A 10,914-nucleotide genomic window follows, 5' to 3' on the forward strand; every position below is an offset into this window, starting at 1 on the left:
CAGCTAAAAGCTAATGAATTCAGACTATTAAAACTTAGAGATAGTTTTAACCATCCATAGACCAATAATGTTGAGCTTATCTCTTAGATTAAAACACAGTTCAAACTTCTCGTGAAATAAATCTGGTTTATAACTCATGAATTTGTGATTTATTAATAATACTTGTATTATTCTACCTTTGGCTGGTTTGATCTATTTTATTGACTCTTTATATTTTAATTATTAGGCTGTTTTGGTCTGTATTGTGAATCTTTTACTTTTATCTCTTTTTAAAGAGATTTAAAGGCCATGCATATTGTTTGCATTGAAGAATTGCATAAGCAGGGATCAGAAAGATTTATTGCATAACAATTTTAAAGAATGCAATATTATATTATATAAGCATTTTATTTAAAGGACAAGACATACAGGGCGGCAGTAATGTGTATTCTGTATCATTATCATCATTGTTTCTTTTTCAGGGGCTTTAGAAAAAACAAAATGCTGTACATGTGTATCCAGCTAATTTGGACACACCAGAGCAAATCTGCTACTGAAGAAGTTCATGAACCGAGACTATCAGGTTTTTGATCCACAGATCTTAGAGAAATACTTGGGATGTGTGTCTGTAAAAGCTCAGTGCCGGACCTTTTAAAATAAAACCAAAATCTCAAAAACAGTTCTGAAAGAAACAGGCAGTCAATGAAGGGAATATGAAAAATAAATTAAACTGATAAGATAAATTGATCTTTTTATTGTTCCACAAAGGATTCTTTAAACATTATATCTTGTCTTTGCTTTTACTGTACTGTTCTTTGATGGAAAACCGGTTTGTTTTGTTCATTTTGTTCAATAAAGGTTTTTTTAAAAAGTAGACGAAGACGACATCCGGCGGAAGTAAAACACAATGCGCTAACAACGTTAGCTTACAAGTTTCTTTGTGTTTATCGTCGGTTAAAAAACGATTTTTGCTTTGTTGGGTTAATATTTCAGTGTCTACAGTAAAATATCTTCGGTTAATCATCTGAGAGAATTCATCAGAGATCGACTAACTGCTGCTGCTGAGGAAATATTGATCAATATCGATCCTCAGCTCAGACTGCTGGATACAACTGGAAACTCCAAGTCATCTCGGAACCTCCAGGTATGTTAACTGCACGGCTCTGGAGAAAATAAACTGAAATACAGAGAATATTATCAGGGAACTAGTTCTCACCGCGGAGGAAGCAGGACATGCCCGGGTTTTGTTTACATCTCGATGGTTTGCTTTATTCGTCACTGTTTGTGTTTTCGGGCTGTTTTGTTAGGAGTTGGAGTTTGGAGTTTATTTCGGTCTTAATGGGATTATTTTTGTTGTTTGGTGATGTAAAACATAGAAGAGAGTTACAGAAGGAGTGTAATCTTGTAATGTCTGCATGATTCTGGCCATCTGTAGTTCAACTACCGCTTCGTCAGGACTCTTCTGTGATTCCTGGTATAAACAGCGCAGTGAACAAGTATTTGTTGCTACCCTTTATAATTTCAGCTAATCAATCAAATAATATCGAAAATAACAAGAATAAGTAAAACGTACAGTTATAAAATTATTTTATAGAGCTTTGGAACGTGACGTCACTGCTCTAGGCGTAGGGATATGAGCGCCATCTTGTATGGCCATAAACACAACTGAGAGAAACGGCTGTCTCACAGATATTTTCAATATAAGTTACTTAAAATTATTTAGCAATGGTTCAAACTTGCTGCGTTATTGGCTGTAATGTCCGATCACACGACCGAAAAGGTAAAAAGATGGAAAACGGACTTTCGTTTCACTGTTTTCCTGCGTGGAAACAACGCGAGGGGGCTAAGCTATCGGAGCTAACAAAAAGGAGACGAATGGCCTGGATATCAGCGGTGAGACGTCCTGATATCACGTTCTCCAACATCCCAAGATATCTAAAAGTTTGCTCCAGACATTTCCATTCTGGTGAGTCTCTAAATTCGCTTTGTTGCTGTTGTGTCATAATGTTTTGCTATGATTTTGTCCGGGTGACTCATGTTCAGTTACGTTGAGTTCATTTAAGTGGGTCAACCTGGTTTAAGTCGGGCTTATATTTTTTATGTAGCATAGTCCGAGTTTTGACAGTGGATATTTGGGTTATTCCATTTTTACAAAGTAAACTATTGAAGTTTTCTAGTGTTATAATTTACAGTATTAATACTGATGTGTGTTCCGATATGCCCTCTTCAAGGCAAACCGGCCTATGAAATGTATGAGCTCAATCCTGACTGGTTTCCAACGCTGAATCTGGGTCACTGCGAGGGAAAAGCCACAACATCGGACCGACATGCGCGTCAATTAAAGAGGCCATACAGCAGCGCAGCTGAAGGCCAGGCAGCAAAAACCATGGTAGATCAACAAGTTACAGAATCACCAGAAGAGGTAAATAATGAAAACACAGTAGCGGAGGCTGTAGAAGAGAAGCGAGTTTGACAGGCTGATGAGGGAAACCCAGGAGAGGAGCTCAGCAAGGCTGCAAACTCTGGAGAGCAACATGAACCAGCAGCAAAAAGGCAACAAATAGAATGTCACTTGTGTGAGAAGAGAAGAAATAAACCGCCTGTTACAGGAGAACAGGGAGCTCAGGTCACAGCTGAATAAAAAACAGCTGGACACAGATTATCTCAAGGGTGACACAAAAAAAGTAAAATATTATACAGGACTTCCTTGCTTTGTCATTTTGTTATAATTGTTTAACACCGTTAGGCCTTTTCTGCCAGCATCAACAAATCTTTCCCAGTTTCAAATGGTTTTACTTACATTAATGCGTCTCAGACTTGATCTACCTGTTCAGCATCTTTGCCATCTTTTTAATGTGTCTCATAAAACTCTGTCTAATGCCTTTGCTGACACCCTTGATGTGCTGTATGCACACCTTAAGCCCATGGTAAGCTGGCCTGAGAGGCATTGCTTACAAGCTACAATGCCTCAGTTTTTGGAAACATTTGGAAAACGTGTAGCAATTATTGTTGACTGTTTTTAATTAGACACAGAAAGACCCTCAAATTTAAAAGCACGAGCGCCAATCCTTCCCCCGATACAAAGGCAGACACACTATGAAATACCTTATTGGTGTAACACCACATGGGTCGATTTCTTTTATTTCTAAGGGATGGGGCGGGCGTACATCAGACAAGCACATAACAGAAAACTGGTCTTCTCTCCAATGTATTACCTGGGGACGTTGTTAGCGGACAGAGGCTTTGATATTAAAGACAGTGTAGGAATGATGTGTGCTGAGGTTAAAATGCCGTCGTTCACTAAAGGGAGATGTCAACTGGATGCTAAAGATGTCGAAGACACACGAGCTTTAGCTCACCTCAGAATTCATGTGGAAAGAGTGATCAGTTGCATGAGGAACAAATACAAAATGTTACACAGAACTACACCAATTAAGTTGCTGTTTACATGTGAGGGTGAAGAGGTGACACGTCTTGACAAGATTGTGTATGTGTGCTGCAGCTTGGTGAACATGTGTTCTAGTGTGGCTGTGAAACCTCATGCAAATGAAACCTGCACATGTTAATATGAAACTGCAATACTGCACTGATATTAATTAAAATGCAGATTGAAAAAAGAGATTTTCTGCACTCATTCTTTTGAAATATTTGTACAGTCAGTACTGTTTTATGTAAAATGTAGATGGTAAAAAGAAAATTGCATTTGTTCCATTCATGATTTTGTATTGAAATATGTGTAGAATTGAATAATAACATGGAAGTGGCTGTTTTCTCATTTAATAATTTAATGTGGTAAATGTGAAACATTTGATTCAAGCACTTCAAGTTGCATGTAAACAGGTGATGAATTACATTTTAAGTAAAAATTTTATTAAAATATTTCATATAATAAATATACATGGAATGAAATAGATTACATTTTTAAATAAACATATTATGTGATTAAAGTAAACGCTTATATAATTTTGCAGTAAATTTCATGTAACAAGTAAACCAGATGAAAGCCCAGCTTTAAATATTTGATGTGTAATTAAACATTTCAGAGTGAACAATAAAGGTGACAAGTAAAAGTTATGAAATAAATCATATTTCAAGTAAATAATTGTTGTATTTAACATATTTCAGGTAAGAAGTGAACATGTAATGAAATAGATCCTGTCCTAGAATTTTATGAAAGTGAACATTACAGGTAACAAATGTGACGACTATGTGAGGTAATACATTTTATAGAAAAATTGCTACACAAAAATAAGTGCAAATATTAGACTAACAGCATGATTGACATGTGGTTAGACTGCGTCTGCCTTGAAGCTGGAGTATATTTGTGCTCTGAGAAATATCTACCTACAAGCTCTGGAAGGGAAATATTTTTAAAGCTTTGTGCTTTTTGTAGACGTCGTTCCCAGAATTCCTGATCTGGAAAGACACGGAGACGGCCATGTCTTTCTGGGTCCACATGACAAGGTCACAGCAGTTTGATTCTGTCACAAAAATCTCAGTTTGTATCTGTGTGTAGTAAGGATGATGTTTCTTCAGCTGAAGTTCATTGCCAGTGTCCGTTATCCTGCAATAGCTAGCCCCGCCCACTTCATCACAACCCTCCGGGGCTGACTACTGACCAGTTCTCTGTCTAACAGGTCCGGAAAATCTCTAAGACCTGGGTATTACCCTAAATGAGATCTATAAGAGATAATCTATTCAAACTGGTATCGAAAGCGATTCGTCTAGCTCTAACTACCTCCAATCCAGAAGTTACGACCCTTTTCAGTTAAGAAACAGTCAGCTGAGTAGCCCTCACAGCTGCATAATTCCAATAACCACTCCTGTTAACGGTAGCTCGCTTTCTAAAATATAACTTGCTCTTGGAACCGGCTAGATTAAATTTAGTGACTTGGATGTAAGTCCCTGGGTCGTTATTTTACTCTCGCCAAAGGAAATTATGAAGCCTCCTTTTTACTAGAACCATGTACCTTAGTTTTACCTTTATTAAAAGAACTGAAAAATGATTAAATGACTCAATTAATTCCAATGTCCACCAACCTCATTAGAATTTTAGAGTATGAATTTATTAAGCAAGCTTAAGCAGGGATATGTGACATACAAATCAATAATCAATTGTATATAATTCAAGAGCAGTGTAATAAGATCAACATGTGCAATCATACCCTACTGTCTCTTTTCCCTAACCTATGTCGCAGATTCTGAGATAGCTTTTTAGGAAGCGAGTTCAACTCATGCCCAGTTGGTGGTGGATCTTTAGCAACAGGAACGTCCGAAAACCTTGGTCTGAGTCTTTATCCCTTGTGTGGAAAAATCCTCTTTAGAATAGAAGCAAAGTAGAGAGGGCTCAATTGCTTTTGAAAACCCAACTCTTTATCCCTCCGGGACCTTTGTCTTTTCTCCAAGTCTGTTGCAATGTTTGGGTTGAGGTAAGACCGACGATCGAATCAGGAACCCGGGTTGGACGATTGGAACTTGTCTCCCTTTGGCGGCACGAAGCTTCAGCTTTTCCCGTGGCTCCAGGGTGTGGTCTGCTGTTGTTTCCTCGATCTGCTTCTTCTGTTAGCTCTACTTCGGTGCCGCAGACAAAGAACAAGAACTTCTCCTTTTCCGTCTGCTTATATACAGTTCTCTGCCATGTATGTGTATGGGGAGTGTTAGTTTACGTGGTTTCCTGAACATCTGCTGATTTCACGGAAACCCCCGTCGGCCCCTCCTGTCTGCTGGCTGGGATGGAAAGTCCCGTCCTTTCCTCAGCGTGTTGATCTTAGCCAACTATACCGCTCCACCCATCCTGTGCGTCTGGCCATCTGTTCAGAACTGCTTGCGACAGCAGGAACTCACAAGTTCCCCTTCTCTTTTTACTCACCCTTTTCTCTGATTAACTGTTAAACACAGTCTCTGATTAACTATTAAACACAGTCAAATATGAAAAACTATGTGCTGATTTCCATTTAAGCATTAATCATAAGCATTAATCACCTCTTTCACTTATTATAAATCATCAAACCTAATCATTTCATTGTTGTTATGTCATTACAGATCATGATTCGTACACTTCAGAATCATTCAGTGATTACTTACACACAGTCATTTTACCTATTGTATTCATACATGTCCAACTTAATCATTATAAATCAAAACACAAGATTGCTTTATTTCTTCCAGGCCTTCATGCACCTTTTTCTGCGTGTACCTGGATAGATCTCAAACCCCATACCAGTTTTCTTGACACCAGACAGCTGAAGGCAAAAGTTTTAGTTGTTTGCATCCACAGCCTGCTGGATGCAGGATGTCCTGTATTTGTAAGGACACTTTATCTCAAGACAGCCATTCCCACAGCAGTCACACATTGTGAGTCCATCAGCAGATGCTCCCAGTTCAGGGAAGTCAGTGTTTATGATGAAACCACATCATTATAACTTTAACGTTTAGATTTTTGTGACAAGCTCTAATTTTAATGTTTTGTGCATCACCCTCAAGATTCCTACTCCATTTTGTTTGCACTGGAGACACTGTAGGTGTTGCACACCTACAACTGTTAGTGCTGGGCTTTAAAACAGGTGGCAAACACAGCATGCATAGTGGAAGCTGTAACTCACCCAGCTCGACATTCATACCAGGCAGAAGACTTGTGCTTTTCAATAGCTTCTGCCTGCTCACCAGTCACTATTGCAGCTTCTTTTATTTTTCACAGCACAGCAAAATAGCTGACAAGTCATTGAACTGTATGTTTTAGTTGTACAGAGACGCAAGTGGCTGAGGTAACATAACTGGCTGCTCTGCTTTGTGTGTGAATAGTGTGTAATATTTCTCCATTCCGGACAAACCAACAGTCTTACTGTGAACTAACAGTGTGTCAAGCAGAGGATCCAAATCTTCCAGATATGCAGGTGGGATTTTTCTTTTTTGTGGATGGCTGCTTCTGGCTGGTGTTGAGACTTCAGCATGGATTTTTTGTGTCAAGTATCTTCTTTTGAGAAGCTGAAGTACTGTAGTCAATTTTATAACCAACTTCTGGGTGAATCTTTGTCAGATTGCCAGGTAATGTCCAGCATGCTGGCTCATCTGTAGCAGTTTTTGTGCCTCGTATCCTCACTGTTGCTTCCACCTTAAAAAGTAGGGCACCTATACGGGTGCAGGTCTCTTCTAGTTTTTTTTTTTTGTTGTTCAGCCAGAGACGTTTTACAGAATCTGAGCTGCGCGCTACGTCAGTGTTTTGTTGTGTTGTGTCAGTAGTCAGTTAAAACGTTGTAGCTCTGGAAGAAGAAACTTCGTAATGCCCCCCCACCCCCAAAGAAATACGCACATCATGGGCAAATAAAGTTGCCGAAACTTAAGAAGAGTCAGTTTCGTGAGTGCAACACTATTTGTGTGTTGGGTTTCCATCCATCCGTTTTCTAACACGCTTATTGCGAGAGGTGCTGATGTATCTCCAGCGGTCGCATATTTAGGTTTATATTGTACATATTTCATACTTTATTTGCAGTTTTTCCAACTGGATTTTCTTTCATTGTACATGTCTAAATGACAAATTAATTCTAAGTCTTTCTTTCTTGTTAGACGAGCTGAAAGGAGGTAAAAATGAGGTGGAACTGCCGTAATTTAATTCAAACTTGGAGCTTCGCAAATCAGTTAGTACTTTAATAATAACGTGTTCACACTTTTTAGTACTCATACCAAGCAACATTCTGATTGATTGTAAAATAATGTACAATAAGAATGTATATAAAATTAAGGAGCTCAGTACTTTTGTTCAAACCACAACATATTCGCAATCCGGGGGGTAAAAATGTCCAAATGGCTGGGGACATTTACGAATGTCCCCAGCCATTCGTAAACTGGACATGTGCCTCCATTGACTTATAATTCTTGAACTGATTCGCCATGTAAGCACTGACACCACAGACCAGGTATGCAAATATGTCTGGGAAGGTCAAATGAGGTAAATGATCAGGGTCTCTGCTCCAACCTTTTATTTCAAACAGGTCAGTATGTCCAATTTTAGCTGTTTTTTCCATGTAGCGTTTTTTGGCTACTGGGAGAAGCTTTTTGCGATATAGCAAACATTTTGTCAAACTGTTTTTTAGCATTATGGAAGAGGAGGATACAGCAGTAACACAATAAAAACACCGGAAAAAGTTTGTCTTGGTCTGTGGCCATACAAGATGGCGCCGAGCGACGTAAACATGACATGCAGTGACGTCGGTTCCTAAAGAGTTTTAGGATATTTATACCCTGAAATTCTTTACAGACTTCATCTAATGGGTTTTGACAGAAATGTCATTAATGTTCTGCTGTTCTTCCCTCAGGTTTTCCACGGCATCATGTCTGTTACTTCAGAGGTTCCAGTTGATGATCTTCTCATAAACAAAGAGAGACGAATAAAAGAGGAAGAGGAGGAACCAGAACCACGGCAAAATAAAGCAGAAAAAATCCAGCTGTGGGTCGTTCAGGATGACGGACAGCTCATCTTAAAGCGGGAGACCAGCACCTCTACAGCAACTCGTGTTTATGAGGAAATGTGCCACAGTGAACCAGAACTGGAGCAGATGATGGAGACAAAAGAGGAACCAGAACCTGTAGAGATTAAAAAGGAACCAGAAGATCCAGAACCTGTGAGGATTAAAGAGGAAGAGGAGGATTGCAATCAGGTTAAATATCATCTTGTAGTGAAGGAAGAGCCTGAATCCTTCATGGTGACTCCAACTAATGATCAAAATCACAACAGTGAACCAGAACCAGACAAGAACCAGCCTGAAGATGGAAGCAACCAGAACGACTCAGGATCCAGTAGAAATCACGGCGACAATGTGGACAATTCAGAACTACAAGGGCAAGAATCCGATTTTCACCAGTGTAACATTTGTGGTAAACGTTTCACTAAGCCTTACTACTTAACTGCTCACTTGAAAACCCACATGAAGGATAAGCCGTATTGTAAAATATGTGATAAATATTTTACCAGGCGATCGTATTTGACGGTTCACATGAGGAACCACTCAGATGGACCTGTACAGAAACTATTTCCTTGTGAGCTTTGTGAAAAGTCTTTCAAACGGAGTAGTCATTTAGCGTCTCACCTCAGAACTCACACAGGTGAAAAGCAGCTGCCTTGTAATATGTGTGATAAATCTTTTACAAAGAGAAGTAATTTATTATCTCATCTCAGAACTCACACAGGTGAACAACCATATCATTGTGAGCTTTGCGATAGATCTTTTAAACATGGTAGTAATTTATTGCGTCACCTCAGAACTCACACAGGGGAGAAGCCATACCTTTGTGAACTGTGTGACAGATCTTTCACACAGAAAGCCTGTTTAGACGATCACCTGAGAACTCACACCCGGGAGAGACCGTTTAGTTGTGGGTCCTGTGATAAATCTTTCATACATCATAGTGATCTGACCTGCCATATGAGAATTCACACAGGTGAGAAACCATATTCTTGTAAGCAGTGTGATCAAACTTTCAGATGGAGAAAAAGTTTAGTTCTTCACCTTAAAACTCATACAGATGCGACTGATAAAAAGCCTTAGCTAGCTGCTGCTAAACAGTCAGTACTTGCTAACTCTGCTAAAGGTGTCCACCCCATTACTCTTGTTTGTTCGTGAAGGAATTAGCATCAATATAATAATGTGAGGAAAAGTGAACAAACAGTGAATCTGATTGGATCCATGTATATAGTGTAGAAAATAATGTTAGAACAAAATGATCTTTGATTCTTTTCCCAGTGGGAACATTTCTGAGCAGCCTTAGAAAGAACCTGGTGGAACTGGTTTTTCATCAGAACTCTGACAGTAGAGCACATCACTCACACTGATATACACTTAATGATTTATCCAATTTTGGAACAGCTTTTCTAAATCAAGGTTAAAATCCCATTTGTTTAGAATTGTGTTTTATTAATACAAACTGGAAAATGGATTTATTTGAGTTTTTATTACAATATTTTGTGATTTTGATGAAGATGTATAATGTTTGTTTTCATTGTGTACAGAATCCTGACCTGCCTTGTCTTTTCTTGCTTCATGTTTATTTGGGACTTAAAATGGAGCTGAATTTTTTTAGAGTAAAAATATTTGTGTCCAATCTGTCTGCTTAATTTTTTCTTTTTTTCTTCTAGTGAGGAGAAACTATAGCAAAAGTTCTTACAAATATTTTTAAAATCAGTGATTTTGATTGCAAAAAATTACAAAAAGAATTGTAAAATCCAAAAGACACTGATTATAATTTATCACTGCTTTCTGTCTTTCCTTTGTTGCAGTGGTTGGACCAGATTGTAGCACAATTAATTACAGATACACATTAATATGTTATGGATGTATACTTCTTGTACTATGGATTTTTTGCAGAATTTAAAAACCTAATCCAGAGCAGTAATAAACATCCATTTTTAGCTGGACATGACTGTAGTTTGTTAGTAAAATGCTAAAGTCATTCTTAAAGTTGGCTGATTAAATTGGGAGAAAATATATTTTTATATGTGGAGCAAGAATCGTGTCAACTTAGAGAAAAAATGTTTGTATTCAGAGGAGAAACTTTAATTGTGATCAAAATTTCAGTAGATTAGAAATTAAAAATGTCAAACAAGTTAAAGGAACAATATCAGAAACAAAGAGAAGAAAAGATGGTCTTAAAACATCCATTGAAATGATAAGTGAGGGTTTAGTCAGTTGTTACATTTTTAAATGTATTATTGATCTATTTTTAAATTATATGTTTTGTCGACGCTCATTGCCAGTTGGTGGCAGTAATGCACCATTTATTTCTTTGCCAGCCTTCACTACCTGCCACAAGAAGAAGAACGGAAACCTTGCTATGACTTCCAGGCATCCTTCTTGTTACCTTTGGTTATAAAGCGGTTTTTGCCGTGTGACCTGAATATTTCAGCGTCTGCAGTAACAATATCTTCGGTTAATCATCAGAGAG

General features: G+C 38.2%; 1 protein-coding gene across 2 annotated transcripts; it reads left to right on the forward strand.

Annotated features, from left to right (window-relative positions):
• The first annotated feature begins 865 nt into the window (after positions 1-865).
• LOC114141381 (zinc finger protein 26-like) lies at positions 866-10,387 on the forward strand. Of its 2 annotated transcripts, none has more exons than XM_028011901.1 (3): positions 866-1,123; positions 2,211-2,401; positions 8,292-10,387. In XM_028011901.1, the coding sequence occupies exons 2-3, from the start codon at positions 2,228-2,230 to the stop codon at positions 9,519-9,521; spliced, it is 1,404 nt and encodes a 467-aa protein (XP_027867702.1). In that variant the 5' UTR covers positions 866-1,123; positions 2,211-2,227; the 3' UTR covers positions 9,522-10,387. The 2 variants fall into 2 exon arrangements, with proteins under 2 accessions (XP_027867702.1, XP_027867701.1); XM_028011900.1 differs by lacking the exon at positions 866-1,123 and adding an exon at positions 1,130-1,945.
• Positions 10,388-10,914: the final 527 nt, after the last annotated feature.

The sequence above is a fragment of the Xiphophorus couchianus genome, unplaced genomic scaffold, assembly GCF_001444195.1.
Source record: "Xiphophorus couchianus unplaced genomic scaffold, X_couchianus-1.0 Scaffold1000102, whole genome shotgun sequence".
Taxonomy (NCBI): Eukaryota; Metazoa; Chordata; class Actinopteri; order Cyprinodontiformes; family Poeciliidae; genus Xiphophorus; species Xiphophorus couchianus.

Coding starts and splice junctions, on each gene's coding strand:
- LOC114141381 (XM_028011900.1), top strand. CDS start 1,705: ATGGTTCAAACTTGCTGCGTTATTGGCTGTAATGTCCGATCACACGAC. Junction 1,946..2,210: donor CTCCAGACATTTCCATTCTG/GTGAGTCTCTAA, acceptor GCCCTCTTCAAG/GCAAACCGGCCTATGAAATG. Junction 2,402..8,291: donor TTACAGAATCACCAGAAGAG/GTAAATAATGAA, acceptor TTCTTCCCTCAG/GTTTTCCACGGCATCATGTC.